At 35.1% G+C, this 23355-nt stretch overlaps 1 protein-coding gene across 1 annotated transcript; it reads right to left on the minus strand.

Moving 5' to 3' along the window:
• Positions 1–22705, minus strand: LOC136031914 (carboxypeptidase A1-like). The gene is made up of 4 exons (XM_065711907.1): positions 22587–22705; positions 18235–18444; positions 8361–8457; positions 1–216 (listed from the first exon to the last, which is right to left on the minus strand). The coding sequence occupies exons 1-4, from the start codon at positions 22649–22651 to the stop codon at positions 16–18; spliced, it is 573 nt and encodes a 190-aa protein (XP_065567979.1). The 5' UTR covers positions 22652–22705; the 3' UTR covers positions 1–15.
• Positions 22706–23355: the final 650 nt, after the last annotated feature.

The raw sequence follows: 23355 nt of genomic DNA on the forward strand, positions 1-23355 counted from the left end.
CGGTCTGTTTTTGCATCAACAGTGAAAGTCTGTCTTCAAGAATTGTTCTATCGTAAAAATTGGCGTACCTCCATCTACGAAAATTCCTGGTTTTCCCTCTCCTCCGGAAGATATCTTAAGAAGAACAAGTTCTCGACCCTCCAAAGATGTGCCAACAACTTCCAAAGTGACTAGATCAGGATAATCCTGGGCTAGGGCGTAGCAAAATTCTCTAATCTAAAAAAAAATGGTTATTTCTCTTAAAGCTATTTAATTGTAATGTGTGACATTAAAGAGGTTTCATAAACAGCATTGTCCTCAACGAGACATAACTAACGTACTCTTAGAATAGCTTTGTACGAATAAAGTTTCTAAAACTGCCTAAAATCCAATATGTTTAAGCTGCTGAATGTACAAAAAAAACATATACATATTTCTTTTCTTAAAAATAATACATGTATCTATATCTTTTCATTAAAAAAAATATATATTAAGGACAAATAAGTTATCACACAAAAAGTTCTAGCGTTAAATTTGAATAATTCCAGTATCAGTTTTTACACTTTAGTTCTATCACTATCTACCTTGGTTTTGCCCTAGAATAGATGGATAATAGACTATCTATCAACAAGTGAAAATGACATAATCTTTATAAAATCCTAAAAAGGCTTATGCCAGCTTTGCCTCTGACTCAATCTGTCTGTCTTGGTATTTTCTTCCATTAGCCATGGCTTGATAGCAACTCGATTTTAATTTGATTATCGCCGTGCTGTGTTCTGATATAATTTAATTTGAAAACCGAGAGAAACTTGTTTCTTAATTGTTTTAGATTTTCTTTTTTGCTCTTACTCTGGCCTCATTAAGCTCTAATGAGAAAATATTAGAGCTTAATAAATATCTCAAATTAGTAACTTCGTGTATTACTTCTCTCTAAAACAGAATTAAATTGTGGAAGTCAAAGTTCAATTTTGACATAAAGAAATTTTGAAGGGCAGTATTTCTGCCCTTGACTTTTACAGTAGTCCTTGGAGCAGTCTCTTGTTATTTTATGTTTTATGCAAGCTGTTTTTAATTCAATCAAAAAAAGACGGTCTGTTATTTAATCTAATTGTACTTGGCAACGTATTCCTTTAAATTTCAAGAACTAAATTACTATCTAAGTTCTAATAACAGTTCTATCTAATAAGTCTATAAGATTTTTCTCTTGCAAGTATATTATCAACAATATTCCGTTATTTACCCAAGGCAAGGCAAACACTTTTCCTTTTTTGAAATAAAAGCTTTTTCTTATAAAAATTCGGAAAAGAGCAGTATTTTTAGTTGCTAGAGTTATTTTTTCATTATTGTTTATCGAGATACAGCTGATGGATATGGTATCTGACTGTATATTTTGTATTTTTCTAGCATAAGATATAGATTATCAGAAACGTGGGTTTCTATTTCAGTTATGAATTAGGTACTATATTACCAATTAATGATAGCCTTGCTTAGTCTTCTTGATATAATCATAATGATGATGTCTTGTATTTTGGATCTAAACCTACTTTTAATTTGCTCACAGGAAATAGATGGGGTGAATTTGACGAAACCTTGATATCGCAGACACTTTTTGTTTCTGAATTGAACACTGAAGGTGAATGTTCTACAGACACTCCTCAAGATGCGAAATGTTTTTTCTGTTTCAGATTTTTCTGCTGGGTGGGAATGGTTCCGAAAAATAGACAAATTTGAATAAGAATATAAAAACTAAAATAGAGTCCACAATTTTGGTTTTAAATGAACACTGAACAATTTTATAAAGCAGCGTTTCTACTTCAAATAAAACCATACGAATGAAAAAAAAAACGAAAAAGTTCGCCAAAACAGAATGTCAGTACCTGGCTCGGTTTCTCTTTTCCTAATGGTAAATCCTACAAGTATACAATGTATAAATTGCGTATTTACAATAGGCTGTGGGTAATTGCGTAATTACCCCCAAGGCTGTGGGGGGCATGATATCCTCGGAGGCATAGCTATTAGACCTTTTGACAAGCTTGAACGAAAGAATGCCTACAAATGTTCGACCATTGCTGAGGAGAGGGAGCACATAAAAATAGAAAGGAGAAGGAGGGAAATGGTTGCTTTCCAATCTATCTTCAGCATCACCTCAAAATACGTTGAAAGTTTCAACCGAATAATCTAAGCTGTTCCTTAGATATTGCTTCAAAACCAGCAAGAACAAAGTACGTTTTGATTGTGTTTGGCATCCCTCTCAGCATTTCTTCGAAGTTTCACCTTGACACTCTAAGAAATTTTGGAGACACCCTCTTTTCTTAATAAAATACCTTATATACTAACATTGGACAACTTGCATAACTTACGGCCCTTGCATAATTTGCAGTGGAGGCCGGAGGGAAGTTTTGAAACTCAGAGACATACTTATTTAATCTTTGAGCTAAATAGCTATTTCAAAATTTTGATTGGTTGCATTTAGGGGTAAAATGGCAAGGGTTGTGTGGGGGGTAGGCTGCCCTTGGATAACTTTTGATTTTAAAAAGAGAACAAGAAATTTTGATTTTCAATCAAATGAGCCTCCTCCAAAATTTTATACGACCACCCCTTCCATAAAAAGCTTATATGAAAACCTATGTTCGCAATAGGGAATTTGCATGACTTGCAGCCTTTGCTTCTGTGGCTGACGGGGGCTATTTCATCCTGGAGATGTAGTTCTTGCCTTTGGACTATTTTGAGCTATTGAATATCTTAAAATTTTGACAGGATTTATTTGAGGAAAAAGGGCTGGGAGGTTGTGATGGCCTGCGATCGTTTTTTACTCTTAGAAAAGACAGTAAGAATTTCAAAACTGAAATCAAATGTGTCCCCTCTGAAGTTCACACGACCACCTCATTCATCCCTATATGCTAACAATAAGCATCTTGCATAACTCACAGCCCTACCCCCGGGGGCTGTGGGGCAGGTGGTTGTCAAACCTTGAAGCATAGTTATTTGACCCCTAGAGTAATTTAAAAAAAGCGGTTTTCTCAAAATTTTGATTGAATGCATTTGAGAAAAAATACGTGGGGAGGGAAGGGAGCTGTTTAATCTCTGATGACTTTAGAGTTTTAAAAAAAGAAGCTTTCGGTTTCAGATCAAATGAGCCTCCTCCAAATTTTATACGACCTAACCTTCCATAAAAAACCTTCTGTGTTGACAACGGGCAACGTTCATAACTTGTAGCCCTTGCCTTGTCATCTTGTAGCCTTGCCATTTAAAAATTTTAATTTGATGCATATGAGGACAAAGTGCATGGAGGGGACTGGATGCCTTCCGATCACTTTTGACTCTTAAAAATGGTTCTAAAATTTCCGATCTCCAATCCAAAAAGCCCCTCCAAAGTTGTTTTGGCAACTCGTTACCAGGCATGGATCCAGAGCCTTGATTTGAGAGAGGCTGTGCTAGGAGGGAAAAGTGGGATATCATCCCGCTATCTAGAATTACGTTCAAAATAGGTGGATTGAGGCTGGGTTTACCTTTGACGTAACGTAACGCAAGGGGGAGTTAAAATCAAATATTGTAATAGGTATTATAAGTTTTTTGCAACTAATGGGACGCTAGTTGGGGGTCCATCATGATTGAAAAAGCCTATTTTTGTCCAATTTCCCATGTTTTTTTTTTCATTTTAACAACCTTAATATTTTATGCAACGTAAGGTACATTAAAAAAATAATTATTGCACGATATATACCACTGATATAATCAAAAACACAAACCAAATAAATAGTAATTTTAAGGTTTAGTAACTATTTTTGACATATTTTATATCACAACATCACCACCACAATTCTACTAGTAAGTTAAAAAGGTAAAATAGCCTACCAGGTTTTCGATCTAACTATATACAACATAGTTACAAAACACCTTATTTCACAGAAGTAACGGTTTTAGTGTTTATTTTCAGATGTAATTTAAAGAAATAATACCTATTGAATTATGGTTCTAGGTGTACAACCCCCCCCCCCCCCCAAAAAAAAAAAACACCGGATAATACCCCGGAACATACCCTCCTCGAAAAATACCTCCCTGGAAAATACACCCTCGGAAAATACTCAGCGTGGAAAATACTCCGCACAGAAAACACCCCTGCCACAGAAAACACCCCCTCCCACACGGGAAATACCACCGAAAAATACCCCCCGTGGAAAATACTCCTCTTAAAATCCCCTCCCCGTGGAAAATAAGGTTTCCAAATTTGAGAATTTTATTTGATTTTTTTTCTGTAGTTCCGTTGAAAAGTGCTAGGGAACGGGAAAAAGAGAAATTTACCCACCAAAAGTATCTTAAAAACTTCGAAAAAAAAGCAGCAAAATCGTTTTTGTTGAAAAGACTTCCATATGCACTTTTGTAATTGTTGGCAGTAGCTGGCGCCAAATTATAAAAAAAAACTGCAAATTGAAGAAGAAAAAATGTAGATGATTACTCATCAAAATTAAGCTAAAAATATACAGCATCATAAGCTTAAGAAGGCTTAGCGTTGCCTCGCAGGAATAGTTGGCTTTGGGAACTAACAAATTTTTACTGTTTAAGTCTTTACGGACGAAAGCGTTGCCAAATTCTACGAGTTTGTTTTCTTTAATTTCCAAGTGTAAAACTATCACAAATCATGATTAATAAATAAATGAAACCCAAAACTAACAAAAACTGCAATATATAACACAGTCAAACTTAAAACGAGCAAAAATCAAAAATAGGTGGGGCTAACAACACCTATGTCTTCTCAAAACCAGAACATAATTTGCGCTTTACTAGACAAAAATAATAACCGTGTATTTTCAGTTTAGTATACATATTCGGATGTTTTTTTTTTATTGTCTTAATACATCTTTATTTATTAGAGTCAAAAAATTTTAATCATTTAAAATGTATTTTTTTTCCAGTAAAATTCCAAATATGTTCTATTCTTGAAGAGGTGTGGGGGTTCTTAGCCTTAATCATATTAATTTCTGCTTGTTTTGGGTTTGAATCGGTTATTTATTGTAATTTTTATTCGTTTTGGGTTTAATTCTTTTATTGAGGGTGATTTGTGGTATTTTTACGCTTGAAAAATTATTTGAATTTATTTCTACTCATTTTTGGCTTAATGAGGCCCTTTACTACTCTTTGGCAGGCTTGTTTTGTGGGAAAAGTTTTTTTTAATTAATTTCTGTTCATTTTTTATTGACAATAGTCTTTTTCATAGTAAGAAAATTTTCATATCTTTTTTGTTTCTTTCCATCAGACTTCATAGTTTTTACTTTGAAGATTATTTGACTTTATTTCTGATCATTTTTGGTTTAATTAAGCTCATTACTTTTTAAAAAAAAAAACTGGTCCCATATGCTACCCATTAACAAATATTATCCGTAAGTAATTAGATAAATAAAAAAGTTTTTCAGCTGAATGTAAGGAGCAACATCAAACCTTAAAACGGACAGAAATTATTACGTATATGAAAGTGGCTACCTCATCCTCAATACCTCACTCTTTACGCTAAATTCTTTTTATAAAATGTTAAAACGAAGGTCTTTATTCCAGTTAAACGACCATTATGTTTCGGAAATCATTCTTAAGGATTTAGGATGATTCAAGCTTTGTACAAAACATAGTCTCAAAGATGTGACACAAAGTCTCAAAAGATTTGACGCTAACATTTGACTCAAAGAAACGTATATTAATTTAGCTTTGTGTAAAACAGAGCACACAGTACTTTGAACCTATTTCTTTCAACTTTTTTTGCATAACCTTTTTTTTATTCTTCGTTTTTTTTAATATCTTTTTATTTTCCATTTTTGCATTTTTAAACTTGTTTTTATTTTTCGTTGTTTTTCATTAATAAATTGGTTTTTATTTTTTGTTATCTTATGTTTGTTAAATTTGTTTTATTTTTCGATATTTTTATTTCTTTTATTTTTATTTTTTGATGGTCTGGGGGATTGGAAAGGGTATTGAAGGCTCCTTGGAAGTTGGGACATGAGTGGCCATACTTTCCCTCTAAAAGAAGTGTTGATATAATCACTCATTCCCATGAATACGATGATAGCCCTGTCTTATATTGGATCTTGTTGCTACGGCTGGTTGCAAGGGCCTCATTTATCTATGCAAATGAAGTTCTCATAGAAGTGTGTGAAAGAAACATACCATCTATAGTAATACAGAAAAACAATTATGAAAAAAAAGAAGGTTTTTTTACTTTCATTGGGATGATTTTCCACTGGTTATGCAAATGATGTATGCGTCGGATACATGTCTGTAGGTAGGTCAATGACGCGAATTGTTATCACCCTCTGGACCCATCTATTGACCGCTATTTTTACCCTCCACTGCCTTTTTTCTCAATTCACAGAAATGTTTCAGTTTTGCGTCAAACTTTCCAGGACTTGATGGGGGGGGGCATTCAACTGAACAATATCTTAATAATATTGCTAATACTAGTACTAGCACTTTTATTGTTAATGCTACCACTAATCCTACAACTAGTACTCCTACTACTACTGCCGTCACTACGTCTGGGGAGTTTGGAAAGGGTATTGAAGCCTCCTTGGAAGTTGGGACATGAGTGGCCATACTTTCCCTCTAAAAGAAGTTCTGATATAATCACTCATTCCCATGAATACGATGATAATCGTATAATCACTCATTCCCATGAATACGATGATAGCCCTGTCTTATATTGGATCTTGTTGCTACGGCTGGTTGCAAGGGCCTCATTTATGTATGCAAATGAAGTTCTCATGGAAGTGTGTGAAAGAAGCATACCATCTATAGTAATACAGAAAAACAATTATGTAAAAAAAAGAAGGTTTTTTTACTTTCATTGGGATGATTTTCCACTGGTTATGCAAATGATGTATACGTCGGATACATGTCTGTAGGTAGGTCAATGACGCGAATTGTTATCACCTTGACCCATCTATAGACCGCTACTTTTACCCTCCACTGCGTTTTTTCTCAATTCACAGAAATGTTTCAGTTTTGCGTCAAACTTTCCAGGACTTGATGGGTGGGACATTCAACTGAACAATATCTTAATAATATTGCTAATACTAGTACTAGCACTTTTATTGTTAATGCTACCACTAATCCTACAACTAGTACTCCTACTACTACTGCCGTCACTACTATTATATCTATGGATAAGGATATGTAGTTGAATAACTGAGGAAATATTGAAGGCAGTAGTTGAACTGAACCACAACATGTCTTCTGCTTGCAGGTTGTCAAAAGAGCGCATCAGCAATATCTTAGGAACACCTTGATGTGTGAAGTCGAAACTGACAGGACTCCTTGTGAGGATTGTTGAACTAACCCAAAGACAATATTTATGCCACACTTCCTGCTACTACTTCTAATGCTGCTATTACTGTTCTTGCTACCGCTACAACTGCTTTTTCTATTACTATTTCTACTACAACTGCTGCTACTAAGCTATGGTTACTACTGCCAATTCTACTGCTGCAGCAGCAACGGCAGCTACCCTTATCCCTGGTACTACCACTATCGTGAGCAAGGCTATGGTTATCAAGACACAAGTTTTGAAGAATATTGAAACAATGCTGAACTAAATTCAAAAACACTATGTACATACAGGTTGTCAAGAGCACGTATCAGAACAGTTTTTATACGTTATCATTTCCTTGATTAAAAGTGTTTCGGGCTGTATACCTAACTCTTGTACATTGTTTATATTGCTATCTGATGCGTGAGTTTTTGCTCCTTCTAACTAGGAGTAAATTTATCGGATGTTTTTGTTTATTTTTATTTATAAATAATAACAAGGCAAATGTGAAATGCTTTCATCGTTTTGTTCCGAGTATAATCTTTAAAAAACATGCCGTGGAACACAGCATTAAGTAGGAAGAAAATAAAGTGGTACAGGTTTTAATAAGTTCAGTAGCATATTTATGGAAAGAGTTAGCCAAACTACTTCCGGTATCACTGATAATTTAAACTCTCTGTCAATAAGTTAAGCCTAAGCTTGGCAAAGATGGGCCTTTTTCAAAAAACTCCATTCAACACTTGAGTCCCGCTCATAGGAGAAGTTATTTTGTCTTGGTACCCGATAACATCTCATATCTCTTCTTAATGAAGTGTGTTTGACCGTATGTTTCAAAGTATTGATGTTAGCACAATTCGTCGTACAAAGGCTGTAGTTTATTAATAAAGTAGTAAATGCCATCTTTTTTTAAAATCTTCTATTGTAAAGAGGCAAATCAAACTATTAGAGTTAGCCAAAAGCTACTTTTTCTGTAACATGTAAGATCTGTTATTGAAAAACAAATACCGTGTCGTGCTTTAGCCTCCTCCCCGCATACCACTTGCACACAATCCCGTGTATATATGCTGCAAAAGTTTAAAACATAACTCACAGTTTCATATTGATAATAGTTGTCCCATGTCAGGGCATATCTGCTTGATTTTGGGCCAGCTTCTTTCCTTGGGATGGCGTTGATCTGGTCAATTTTTCTAAAATATAACAATTTATATTGCTTTCGTGCAAAATACCTTTGGAAAACATTTCTTTGTTCAATTTGTAAAAGTTTTTATTCTTATTCAATTTGAACCATTCAGGTGTAACCCCGACCCTAAAAAAATAATTTCCGATGAAAATGGCAGATGAAATTCTTAGAAAAACAGTTGCCAAGGAAACAAAACTTGTCCTCTCTCACTGAGAAATCAAAAGCTTACTAGTCCCGGGGGACTCATTAAGTGGTCCCCTGAAAGTCCTTTATTGAAAATACCTTTTTTATTTTAAGCTCAAACTTATTATTGTTAACATTAACAAAAAAAAAAAGAAAATCATCATATTAGTAAAGATTACTGGAAAGAAGTAATGCAATGGATATTACCAGTTTATCATATTTTGATATTCATTCCTGAAGGTCTCAGCAATTTAGCATTTACTAATGTATTTTTGTTGTAAAAAAAGGAAAAAAGGCACCAATTCCTATTCACGTTCCTGGTACTTTGTGTTTGTTTTAAGCTTGACTTGATTACTAGATATAATTTTTGCTCTTTTTCGGTTTTACTTATTTACTCATGGTGGTTAGTGTTCGTTTTACACTTGAACTAAATAGAAAAAAAGCAATTTTCTTGAACTGAAAGTTAGGAGAAACATTCAAACTCAAAACAAGCAGAAATTATTCCGTATATGAAGGGGTTGCCCCCCTCTTCTTTACTCTTCGTGCTAAAGTTTTTAACATTTCTAAAAAAGCTTCCTGTTCTAATTAAACGCCTCTTGCATTTCAGGAGTCACTCCTAAAAATACGAAAAACAGTCAGACTTTAGTTTAAGGAGGAAAATACTAAGGAGGAGGAAACCCCTTCACATACTGAAGAATTTCTGTTTGTTTTGATTTTTAATGTTTCTCCTTACTTTCAGTAAAAGAAACAGCTTTTTCTGTTTTCCTGGCTGTATTCTGACCGTTTTGGTTTGTTTTTTTGTTGTTGTTTTTTTTGTGTTCTTTTAGTTTCTGATCCTTTTCCAAATTAATGTTAAGGTAGAAAATGAAGTTAACATTTGGTTTCACATTAAATAGGAGTTAAGCAGGGTTGTGTTCTATCCCCCTTTATATGGATCATTTTGATGGACTTTGTCTTAAGCAGTACATGACAGACAATGAGAGAATACGGAGTCAAATGGGAGGAAAAACTAGTCCTGTACATTGATTATACTGATGATTCAAGTATCCTAGATGAGAGTGTGAGCAAAATGAATGAAATTTTGATGTTTTACGAGTTCAGGGTGCTAAATTAAGTATAAGAATTAATGTTAAGAAGACTAGGTCCCTAAGAATAAGAATAAGTGAAGACGAAAAGGTAACGTTGGGTAACGAAAAGATTGATCAGGTGGATAGCTTCACTGTCCTTTGTAGTATTGTGAACAAAGACGGTGGGAGCGGTGAAGATGTTAAAAGTAGAATAGCCAAGACTGAGGGTATTTTTCCACAGTTCAAAAAAGTTCGGGAGAATAAGATGATAAGTCTGCAAAAATATGGCTCCGAAGAATGGGCGCTCCGAAAAACGGATTAAGATTCACTAGATGTTTTCCACACAAATTACTTACAGATTGCTCTGGGTACCCGACTTACTGATTAGTCATCAGTATCAATTATGCCAAACAGTAAAGCGGTGCGAAAATGTGTTTTTTTCTCACTTTTTAGGGATATAATGAGAGAAGGTTGAGATGGCTAGTTCTGTGGATGAAGGGTGACAGATTGCCGAAGATTGTCCGTTTTGGCCAACCATCTAGGGCTAAACAGAAAGTCGTCCGCGGTTTGGTAGGATGTCATAAATAAAGATTTAAAGGAAATGGAAACTTCCTGGAAGGGTGTAAACAGGGATGCTTTGAAAATATTGGGATGGAGGAGGAGTGTGTGTTTTTGTTTTGGCCTCAGACGGCTTGGTGCGGCGGTGAGTTGTTAGCAGTAGTAGTGGTATTAAAACAGACAGAAATTGAATAAACAGGCATAGCAAACAAATCGAAAAAAGGTACCATATAAATGAATAAATAAACCTTAAACGAGTAAACCTTAAACTGACTATGCAAATCAAGCTTAAAACGAACGAAAAATCTTTTACTTTTAAAGAATAAATAAACCCCGAACCAACAGAAATTAAATAGAGAATCATAGCAAACAAATATACAACAGGTAGTAATATAAATGAATAAACATATTTAAAACGAGCACAGCTCGAATTGAATATGTAAATCAAGCTTAAAGTGAACAAAAATCATTACAAACAAGACCTGTACTACTGTCCCCTTCTCCAACTGTAAAAATATGAACGCCTTCACTGGTGTATTACTGAAAACTATATGTGTCTTGAACAGTCTTACAAAGAACTAATAAAATTAAACCGAACATTCGATATATACTGATATTAAATGTCTGAAGCTCATTCGTTAAAGATTTTATTTAATTGCAATTTTATTTTATTTTCAATGTTATAAAAAGTAGCCTACGAAATAAAATATTTCTAATATTATTCGTTTTCAGTAAAGAACCAATGGCGTAGAAGTTCTTATACTTTTACAGTTAGGGAAGGCGGAGGTAGCCCAACATTTTTTTATGACTTTTTGTTCTTTTTAAGCTTGATTTGCGTATTCAATTTAAATTTTACTCGTTTTAAGATTTATTTATTCGTTTATATTGTACCTGTTGTCGATTTGCTTTCTATGTCTTTTATTTAATTTCTGTTCGTTTTGGGTTTCATTTATTATAGATTTTTATTTCTGCTGATCTTAAGTTTAATATGGCCTTTACTATTCTTTAAAAAAAAATTTTCGGAAAGTTTTTTAATTACTTTCTGTTTGTTTTTGATTACTACAGTTTTATGTTTTTCAAAATTCCTTATTTCAAAATTTTTCTTATTAAGCAACTCTCATAACTTACAGCCCCTATCCCGTAAATCACAGGTGCTCCTTCGATCTGTAAATCTAAGTTTCAGAGAAAACAAAGTATCAAAGTAACAATACGCAACTTTCATAACTCAGAGCCATTGCCCAGGGGCTGGGCTGGGATTCAACGCCAGAGGCATAGTTATTTGGTCTTTGGTCGATTTTGAACAAAATGGTTATACCAAAATTTTGACCGGGTGCCTTTGGGGAAAAGAAACCTGGGGGGCTGGTTTCAGTTTGATCACTCGTGAATCTTAAAAAGAACAAGAAGTTTTACTTTCAAATCGAATGAGCCCCCTCCAAAGTTATACGACCACCCCTTCCATAAAAACCTCGTATATCAACAATGAGCAACTTGCATAAGTTACAATACTTGCCCTGGGGGCTATAGGTAATTTTCCCCCATAGCATCAAAGTAACAGTAAGCAACTTCCATAACTCACATCCCTTGCCCCGGGGTTTGGCCCCGGAGGCATAGTTATTTGGCCTTTGGACTATTTTAACAAAATGGATATCTAAACATTTTGACTGGATACCTCTTGGAAAAAGGGAGTGGGGGGGGCTCTTTGATCACTTTTGACTTTTAGTAAAAGAATTAGAATTGTCAATCTCCGATTGAATGAGCCCCCTCCAAAGTTTGTATGACCACCCCTTCCTGAAAAACCTTATACGTTAACAATGAGCAACTTGCATAAGTTACAACCCTTACCCTGGGGGGCTATTTGACATTTTCAACCCCTACGTTGTAGTTATTTGAATTTTGGACTATATTGAAAAAATGGTAGTCTCAAATTTTAAAAAGATACACTTGAGGAAAAGGCGTTGGCGTGGAGGGAGGGGGACTGTTTACCATCCAATCACTTTTGACTCTTAAAAAACGTGAAAAATTCAATATTTCCAATTAAATGAGCCACCTCCAAGGTTTGCCCGACCATTCCTTCCATAATAACTTTATATATTAACGATGGGTAGCTAGCATAATTTATTGCCTTTTTCCTAGGCTGGAGGGAGGGGGGAGCTCAAACCCAGAGCGATTGTTATTTGACATAGCGACTATTTTGAACAAATATTGCTATCTCAAAATGTCAATCCTAATAAACCAAATCTTTTGATCTATCTATTGATATCAAAATTCAATTTTTTAGAGTTTCGGTTACTATTGATTCAAGTCAGTCTGTACTTATGGTTCCTTACCACGAACTTTTTGATTACTATCTCTATTTAGTTTTGCTAGTTTAATATTTATTGTAGCTGTTTGGTTTTATTTGGAAAACTTCTTTTCTGGAATTTTTGTATTTCAAATGAATTTCTGGTCTTTTTTTATATAGTTTTTCTAGTCAATAATAAAAACGAATTCATAAAGCTTTTTCAGTTTTTCTCTTTCAGAACCAAGATTATTGTTTGCTGTTAATATATTGGACAATATTTTGCAGAAAATTTCAACAATTGTTTTAGGCCTACTACAGAACTTTGGATGAATGGGTGCATGGAACATTATTCAAATAAATAAATTAGAATATGTAGAACGTATTGGCTCGTATAGGACTAAAGATATTCTTACCATCGTCATGTTACAACTGTGAATACAGAAAATTACTAATCGACCAGCCACGTGCTATGAAAGTTTCAATTTAATTCCCTGATCTGTTTTAGAGATATTGCTGAGTAATCCCTATGACAATCTTTAATACACATTTTGTCTTTTATTTTGTTCAACATACCCCTCAACAATCCCCTGAAGTCTTAATTTAGTACCCTTTTCTGTTCCTAAGATATTGAGGATATATCCTTCGGACCATCTGGATTCACATAAGTCTCTTTTGACTCATTACAACATTCCCCTCAACATGGCCTTGAAGTTCCAGCGTAATACCCTTAGCTGTTCCTGGGATATTTTGGATATGTCCTTTTGACAATCTGCATGAAAAATTCTCTTCTGAGGTTTTTTTACACCCCCCCCCAGGTTCCCCAGGAAGTTTACCTATATACTCTGTTCGGTCACTGAGATTTTCCATTATGTCATTTTGAAAGACAATATGCATTTAAACTATTTTAATTAACTTTAGTAATTGTTGAAACCGTAATAGTAGTTTTAGTAGTACCAGTGGCAGTACTTATAGTTGTAGCAGTGGCAGTAGTTGTAGCAGTAGCAGCCACAGCCCAAGTTGCAATCCTAGCAGTACTAGTCGCACCCGCAAGAATTTGCAGCAGTAAGTAGTCGCAGGCGCAAGTGGTAGGGGTGAGAAGCAGTTGTAGTGACAGATACAATTAGTTGCATTTGCAATAAGTCGCAGTTGCTAATAGTTGCGGTCGCAAGTAGTCACAGTTGCAGTCAGAAGTAGTAGTAATCGTGGATAATTGCTGTCGTAACCCCAATTAGTTTCAGTTGTAAGTAATTGCAGTTACAAATAGCCGTAGTCGCAAACAGTCACTGGCGCAACTAATCGCAGTCACAAGTAGTCGTAACTGTGGGTAGCTGCAGTCACAATAATTAGTTTAGTCGCAATTGTGGTTACAAATAGTTACAGCTACTGTCGCAAGTAATCAGGTTTGCAATACCAAGTAGCCATAGTAGCAGTCACAAGCAGTCCCAGCCACAAATAAGTACAGTAACAACTGCAAGTAATCGTAGTCGACAGTGTTCACAGTGCCAAGTAGTTGCAGTCATAGAAGCAATTTTTTGCAAGGTCATGTAATTGTAATCGCAATCAGTTACAGTCATATTTAGTAGCGAGTAGTCATAGTTGCAGGTGGTCGCAGTTGTAGTCACGAACATTTATAGTCACAAATAGTTGCAGTCGTACTTGTAAGTATTCACAGTCGCAGTCGCAAGTAGTCAAAGTCTAAGTCGCATGTATTTACAGTCACAAGTAGTCACAGTATCAAGCAGTTGCAGCTAAAGCTTTAAGAAGGCATATTAACAAGCTATCGCAGCCGTAAGTAGCCACAGTCTCAGTCACAGCCACAAGTACTTGCGATCTCAGTTGTAGTCACAATAACAATACTTCTTGTATTAGTAGTTGCAGTAGCGGTTATTATGTAGAAGTAGTAGTAGTATCAGTATTAGCAGTAGTGGTAGTAATATAGGCATAGAGTCTTATGGCTAGTTCAACGTTCCTCTTAATATACCCTGAAATTGTTAAATACACTGTTTTGAAAACTTGTCGACATTGCTAAATACACTGTTTTCAAAAATGTGTATTACCAGCCGCGTCGCGAAAATCCTTACAAGAGTCATGCTCGGGCATATACGAAGTATTTTCTCACTGGCCATTCCAGAATACCAAACCGGCTTCCGACCTAATAGATCAGCAATTGACCGAACATTCACTGCCCGACAGATCATGGGAAACTACAGTGAACTTGGCCGCGGCATCTACCACCTTTTCATAGACTTTAAACAAGCTTTCGATCTCACATGGAAAGAAAGTCTATGAATCATCCTTCTTAACTTTGGCATCCCACCCAACCTGATCTCTCTGATCAACGACATGTATAATAAGTTCAGAAACCGCGTTATGATTGGAAAAGGATTTACGGAAAGCTTCAGCGCCTCTACTGGAATGCTACAAGGCTGCCTACTACCATTGGAGCTCGGCTGGAAACACTGCCGAGCAATAGCTTTAGGTCATGCAAGTCAAGCTACTTTTACTTTTGGATAAGAGATGAACCCAAGTAATAGAACATGTACTATTACTTTTGGATAAGACATGAGTGTAATTGACTATTTCAGTCCTTTATGGTACAACCTTTGTTTAAAAGAATGGAAGAGAAACACAATTTAGTTATCCATTTTGTGGTTGAGAGGAGATTAGAATATCTTTTTGTGTAAAAAAAAAACGTAATTCAGAGTATATGTTAGCTACCATTGTCAAAAAATATTTGCCATTTTTCTATTTTTCTAGGGTAACACAAAACAGAAGATGAGTAGAAGAAGATAAGATTAACCAGTGTCTATATCTGTAAGGGATACAAAGACTATGAGTGTCGAAATCCATTTGATTCAAAACATGTTTTACCAAACGATGCAACACATTTGATTTAACCAAACAGTTCGTGGTGATGGACTGTAAGTAAGGCGCGACTCCGCTCAATAGTAACTGAAACATTGAAAAAAGGGGTTTTAATATCAATAGATACATCGAAAAAATTAGCCTATTATGCTGATTACAAATATATAGTATTCGTCAAGTTTAGTGCTACCCATCGAAAATTACGAGCCTGAGAAAACTTGCCTGATTCTTTAAATAGGGGGAAACCATCCCTTAAAATTAAATTAATCTTAATAAAAATCAAACCATCAGATTCAGCGCACCAGAAAACCCTATTGTAGAAGTTTCAAGCTCTTCGCTGCAAAAATGTGGAATTTTGCTATTTTTGCCAGAAGACAGATCACGGATGCGTGTTTATTTGTTTGTTTTTTGTTTTGTTTTTTTCAAGGATGATTGTGTCGAAATAAGGGTCTTGGAAGATCGGGAGAAGGTGCATTCGAACGAAAAATAAAAGCTCTATTGCTCTTTCTAAGTGACCAAAAAGATTAGAGGGCAACTTGGTTCCCTCCCACGCCCATTTTTTCTCCAAAACTTTCTGATCAAAATTTTGAGATATCATTTTTGTTCAGTATAGTTGAAAAATCAAATAATTGTGTCTTAAGGTGTAAAATACCCAAATACCCCCCCCCCCCCACAGTCTGTGTGGAGAAGCCTGTAAGTTATGAAATTTACCAAATGTTTATGTATAGTATTTGTTATGAAGGGTTGCTCCCTCCTCAATACTTTGCTCTTTACATTAAAGTTTGACTGTTTGTCCCAATTTCTTAAGAGCGTCTACTGAAACACGTGGGCTGTTTAATTAGAATAGCATGTTTTTTAAACTGCTAACGGTTTTTGCGTGAGCAGCAAGGATTAAGGATGGGGTAACCCTTCAAATAGGGAATAAATATGCCAAAATTAATATGCAAATTTTGTTTTAATTTCTTATTTACGGTGAGCCAAATTTGAACCTGGAGTGGTTGAAAAATGTTCAAAAATAAAATATAAAAGATACGTTTTTTAAACTTAAAACGAATAAAAATTATTCCATATATGAAAGAGGCTGTCCCCTCCTCAAAACCTTGCTCTTTACGCTAAAGTTTTTATTATTTTAAAAAGTAGAGCTGTAACTGAGTCAAATTTCAGCGTAAAGAGTGAGGCGTTCAGGAGCGGACAAGCTCTTTCAGATATGGAATGATTTCTACTCGTTTTAAGTGTTAATGTTGTACCGTACTTTCAGTTAAAAAAACAACTTATTTTTATTTTATTATTATAAAAATAAACTTTGACTGACTTGGGGTGTAACTAGAACGGTAGTAGAACTGTGACGGCTATCTTACCTTCACTTTTGTTAACTTCATTGACCAGCTTATTGCAATATTATCATTAGCAAGGATATCTTTATATCAATCAGTTCATGGCTCCAAAATGTAGGTAAAGAGCGACGTGACTAAATCGTAACCGGAGCTTAAAAAGGGAAAATTTTAATATCATAATACTGAACGTGTCAAAGAACATTACTGTGAAGGTTTCGAGCTCCCATCTGCAAAAATGCATGGTTCGTATTTTTGCTAAAAGAAAGATCACTGATACGTATTTATTTATTCATAGAATTTACCAAGGGTGATTGGATCGAAACAATTGTCCTAAGACATCGGGGGAGAGCTCATTCAAACGTAAATTAAAAGTTCTAGTTTTCTTTTTAAGTGACCAGAAAAGATTGAAGGGTAGCTAGCCCCCTCCGACGCCCCTTTTTCCCAAGAGTCATCAGATTAAAATTTTTGAGAAAGCCCTTTATGTTTAGAATAGTTCAAAGGTCCAATAAATACTCTTTAGGAGATGGCAAGACCCCCATAGCCGTCGGGGAAATATCTTTAAGTTATGCCTATTTTTGCGTGTATTACTTTTTATTTGGAAGTATGGATACATTTTTTTGTCCGGGGGAGGGATGAATTTTCTTCTGGGACGATTTTCCACGCGGAGATCTTTCTATCGGGAGGGAAGTTTGGGGGGCTGATCTATTCAAGAGAAATGCTGAACTTGGGGAATTTTCTAGAATTCTGTACGGAATTCTTTTTATTTTTCTTTCTTTCTCTTCGTAGGCTCAACTTTACACGTGGAGATGTAAAGAGTAATTTTCAGGGGTAAATTTTCCCTGGCATTGTATTGTCTAGAGGATCTTTCCATGGGGGGATTTCCGTTGAGGGGAGACGCATTTCCCGGCATTATTTAAAAAAAGGCCAGGAATAAAATAAAAAACAAGTTTATTCTATAGATAGTAACGAGCAACATTAAACCTTAAAATAACGGAAATTATTACGTTAACGATGGAAATTACACCCTCTCCAATACCTCACTCTCTATGCTAAAGTATGACTTTTTGTCCCGTTTTTTTTTTAGAACGACTCCTGAGACACAAGGGGAATTTAATTAGAACAATAAGAAGCTTTTTTTAAACTACTATAAGATTTTAGCATAAAGATGGAGGTATTAATGAGGGGGCGGCCCCCTCCTCATGCAAGAAGTAATTTCTGTTCATTTTAACTTTTAATGTTGTTCCTAACTTTCATTTAAAAACTTTTTTTTATTTTCATCTTGACAAAAACACAACAACTTTTTTTTTCTTGTCTTCGTTTTTGGGGAGTTTTATGTTAGCCAACCCGTCAACAGTCTTTTACTGACATCTTGTAAGATATAATTAACATGAAAAATAAGAGGTTTTTAATATTGTACAATTCAGCAGACTTCATTCAAGAATTTAGTTATCTTAATCGACAGACAGTGAAAAAAGAAACGGCTTAGAAATACTTACCCTTGTACATCACTGATGAAGATGCTGTAGCGTATACCTGTTACCCTCAGCATTGATTTTAATGATATCATATTCTCTTTTGAAGCCATGATATCAGCAAAACCTTTGGTTGCGGCAGTTTTCCAGAAGTCATACTTCCCAGAATGTTCGAGATGACGAATAAAGTTTAGCTGGACGGATGTCTTTGGGTAAACTCTGATGACTTCGTACCTGCAAAAGAAACAAGATGTTTTGTATTTGGCAGATTTAGTGATTCAGATAGTTAGCAATTTCGTGATGCGTATAATTTAGCATTGACAGAAATGAAATGCCTAGAAGGTGACGATATATATTTATGGTAGATTAGAATGACCATTAAAAGTCTGTGCAAACTTGTAGCAATTCTTCTATAGATTTTTTTTTCAAGCTTTTGATAAAAAATAAAAAAAAGGGAAAACATGTTGCCAAAGAAGTAATATTCAAGTAAATTATGGAACTTGGGAAGGTAGTTATGTCTTATAGCCACCACACTCAAGAAGTGAAGCTAGGTTAGTCCTGATGTAATATACCTAAATATGAAATATTTTAGTAACAAAATTATGGGAACTACAACAGGGAACTATGGAAATCAGGCCACCAAGAACACATTATATTAAATTATACTTAAATTTTTCTAGCCTAAATTAACCTAATCTAACCAAAATGCCAACTCTATATATAAAGTATTTAATTGAAATATGCCTATTTTGTAATTTGTCTCTCTCATGCTAAGCTGATTATCACCGAGTACATACTGAAATACAGAAATAAATCGGTTCTTCTCAGACGAAAAAACTTGAGTGTGTTGGATATAAGACATAGGTACCCTTAGAAAGTTAGCCAAGTATGGAACTAATGGGCTTAAATAGCACTAATATAAGCGGGAGTACGATTTGTAATGGGCAAAAATATAAGTTTTAACTGGCAAAAGAGTATTCATTCAACAATAGTTACCCCACTCCTAACTTTAAACACTTTAATCTTACCCCTATCCCCCAATTGGCCAATATTTAAGTGGAGGGAGGCAAAAGAATATAGTTTATTTTTCAGTGTGAAGGGTGGAGGGGGTTTCAATGAAAATACAAAAAGGCATTTTTCAATAAAATATCCCAAAGAATTATTTTTCAAAATTTAGGGTTAGTGGACGGAAATCTATGGGTTAGCATAGACATCCCTATCCCCCTTCCCGAGTAACACGACTCATCTAATAGAGTGGAAACAGTGAGAAATTTTGACATTTCTGGAAAATTATATGAGCCACGATGTACCAAAACAGGTAGTTGTTTGTCAGAATCCTGTTGATACCTGTTCTTTGCTTGTTAAGCAATGTGATGGAAAGTTTAACCCTAAACGTGCACAAGAAGTAGATTTGCTTTCAACGCAGTAGAATCCTGTACTATAGATGGAAAGATAAGTGTATTTTAAAGCCAAACATACAGCCATGAACACAGTACATACAACATAAACGAAAGACACAAATAACGTAAACTTTGATCAGCGATCATCATAAAATACTTAAATGAAACACTGGATTAACCTAATATTAGTACTTAATAGTTGAAAAAAAGGTCATTGAAAAGGACGCTTAACACTGGGAAAAAGACATAAATAAAATATTACATTTAGTTTATACTGAATTTTTTTTATTTATTTATTTATTATTATTTCTTTTATTTAACAAAATTTCCAGATACCTTACTACTCTACAAATAAACTGAAGTGACGTACTATTTAAGACACCTGGAAGTATTAACTTATTATTTCCAAATATCCCTTCTCTTATCGTAGAGAGCCCCTGGCACCGGCTTAAGCAATGCGCTGCACTTACGCAATGTGCTGAAAAGCTTAACCCCAAACGTGTATAAGAAGTAAATTTGCTTTCAATGCAGTAGAATCCTGCACTATAAATAATCGGCATTGTTCTACTAATTATAAAACTAAAAAAACTGAAATAAGGCCACATGAGAATAATAGGTAGCTAGCTTATTCTGGATTCAGCTGGCTTAAATTAGCCTCAACTGATTTAACCTGTTTCTGAATTATACATAGCTGCAGTCATTCTCTTAGGAAATACAGCTTGGTATGTCTTTAAAATAATCCATGGCGTACAATAATGCTCCTGAAGATCAAATACAGTTCCAAAAGAAAGAACTGGTTGGCATCTGAAATTTAGCCTACTTACTAGTCAAGCAGCCACCTCTACTCGTATATATTGTCCAAAATTTCCTAGAAACTACCGCTAAGTTCATCTCCTCCGTGGTGTGTTCGTCCAAATAGAATAGTTTTGAATAGTAAAATAGGAAGCGAAAAGAAGAATGACCCAACCACAGAATTTCGGTGACATCACACTTGATTATGGCTTAACCAAAACTCATCAATTAGTTCCACGTGATCAGCCCAATGGGAAATAAAATCCAGAATAAAATATCCAGAGTCATAAATTTGTGGTGAAGCACGAGAGTCACTCCCATATTAAGGTACAGTTTATTATAGCATTCTCTTTTTGACGCCAGACCGTCAAACCCCCTCAAGTTGCTACCTTTTCCTGTGCAAAGTTTTCTTTTTTCTAATAATTTTGTTTCCTGTTCCGTATGAATTACCAATGCACTCTGAGTGAAATCAAATTTGGTCTTATAAGATATTTCAACCGGCTAATTCGGGTTGTTTTCTTATGCACACCTTCACTCAATACCCTATTGAAAAGAATTGATTTTAATGCTATTACATAAAAAAAAGCTCTTTATAACTGTACAACCGTATATGAAGGGTTGTCCCCTCATCAATAACCTGCTTTTTACGCTAAAGATGTTAGCACTTTTAAAAAAGCTTCCTGTTCTGATTAATCAACCCCTGTGTTTCAGCAGCCGTTCTTAAAAATTGAGACAAACAGTCAAACTTTAGCATAAAGAGCAATGTATCGAGAAGGGGGCAACCCTTCGTATACGGAATAATTTCTGTTTGTTTTAAGTTTTAATATTGCTCCTTACTTTCAGTTATAAGAACTTGGCGTACTTATCGGTTATATAATAAACACTCGCGAGTTTGTGACGCCTCTTCAGACAAAAACTAGCCAAGCAACTTCATCAAGGCAATTCCTCTGGCTCGCTAGGAAAACAGGGGTTTTTAACTCTGTGAACAATATTTCTGAATAGGTTTTTTGAGGTTGAGGGGGCAAAAAGGTACCTAAGTTTAGGTTAGGCTACGTATTTAATATACTGTAATCTGGGCAGCCGTTCTCCCAAAATTCTTCGTCGCAGTTTTCATAATTTTGTTACTTAAATATTATATTTTCATCATATTTTGTTCTATTTCATTAGCACTAACCAAACTTCACTTTTCGAGTGTTTAATATGTAACCGAGAAGTACTAAACTTGTTTTTTTATTCAATTTCTGCTCGTTTTTCAAACAATGCGGGTAAATTTGACTCACCTCCCAAGAAATATACCCCCCACCCTCACGGGAAACTCCTCAACGTAAATTTCATCCAACGTAAAGTACAACCCTTCAAGTTCCCCTGGACAGTTCTGTCTTTGCTGAAAATCCCAACTCCCCGTAAAATTTCTTTCGGACGATTCAACCTCAAAAATTATCCTTTGCATACTTTCATTTGAAAGCAATTTTAATCTCTAATCTATTTCTCGATCACTCCGGCAATTCCCCTTTCCGTAGAATTTTTTCTGAAAATCAAAACATGCGGAAAGTGGCCCTTGGTTATTTCCTCCGGAACATCACCACATACAAAATTGAATTGGCAAAGAGAATGCAAGACAGTTCAAAGTAATTTCGTGTTGGATTACTGTCAAATCCTCTCAGTGTAAAATTTTCCCTGGACAAGTCACCCTCTTCGAAAACTTTTCTCCTCAAAAAAGATTCTCCCAATGGAAATCCACTCCAAGTAAAAAATACTCCCCCAAAAATGTCTGTATACTTCCCGATAACAAATGATATACGAACAATGGCTGTACTTCAAAACTTACCAGTCTCTCCCCAAGAACTCTGACGGGGGGGAGGCATTTTAACCATAAATACATAGCTATTTGGTCTTTCAACTATACAGAACCTAATGGCTATCTCCTCATTTTAATCAGATAACTGTGGGAAATAAATTAGCGTGGGGAAAATAAGAGATTTATTGCTAGTAACTCTCTGTCGGACTTGCGGGGAAAATAAAAGATTTATTGCTAGTAACCCGAATACAACAACTCTAAAAAACAAATTGAACGGCAGAAAAAGGAAAATCAGTTTAGAACTATGTACAAATAGAAAAAAAAGTCAGCAGGGGATTTAACTTCTTGCCAGAAAATAAATTAAAGAATTATTTTTATTGACCTACCCATTAAATTTGACTGTTGCCGAAGTTACTACCAAACAGAGTAATGCTACTACTAGAACCTTCATGGTGACTAGATAAAATTTAATAAAATATTGGTTGAGGATCGATTCTTAATTCTTATCAGTCTCATTAATTTTTCCAGGACTCAAGAATCTAAAGCAAATAAAAATATTTAAGATAATATATAATGCTAATATGACTTTTGGTACTTGGAATATTTGTCTACCTTTCAAACGCTTATTTTTTGGCTTTGTTGTCATATCTAGTAAGATTAAACAAAAAAGTTTTTTTCAAATGAAAGTGATGAACGGCGTTCAAAATTAAAACTAAGTTATAGTATGGGATATATGAAGAGGACTGCAGACTACTCAGCTTCAAACCCTTTAGGCTAGAGTCCCCCAGTAGTGAGGGGGTTTCGGTTTTAAACCGAGCCATAGGTGGTCTACCATTGAAGCTACTAGCCCCTCAAAACGTTACTACACGCAACTGGGTCTTATGCAATGCTAAAGGACACTTCCTTGTTATGTATTGATATCCACAACTGATTGTTACGTAATTCAACTCAACTTTACGTAACTTCAAGTTCAAGTTCGTTAACTCAAACCGTTTAATGCATAAAAAAGAATCTAATAACTCCACTCTCTCATCGGAGGTTCCCTGACAACACTATAGATTCCCCACTCCCGCCCTGCTCACCTTTTCCACCGGTAAAAATTGCTCTTTAATATTTTTTATATCACAAAGAAAACTTTTTTGCAACAAGGAGAGA

Source organism: Artemia franciscana, chromosome 10 (assembly GCF_032884065.1).
Source record: "Artemia franciscana chromosome 10, ASM3288406v1, whole genome shotgun sequence".
Taxonomy (NCBI): domain Eukaryota; kingdom Metazoa; phylum Arthropoda; class Branchiopoda; order Anostraca; family Artemiidae; genus Artemia; species Artemia franciscana.

What these genes read in the sequence shown, in the direction of transcription:
- LOC136031914 (XM_065711907.1), bottom strand. Translation starts at nt 22,651, where the DNA reads ATGAAGGTTCTAGTAGTAGCATTACTCTGTTTGGTAGTAACTTCGGCA. An exon ending in GCAACAGTCAAATTTAATGG is followed by an intron (nt 18,445 to 22,586) that starts GTAGGTCAATAA and finishes TTTCTTTTGCAG; the next exon opens with GTACGAAGTCATCAGAGTTT. An exon ending in ACTATTATCAATATGAAACT is followed by an intron (nt 217 to 8,360) that starts GTGAGTTATGTT and finishes ATTTTTTTTTAG; the next exon opens with ATTAGAGAATTTTGCTACGC.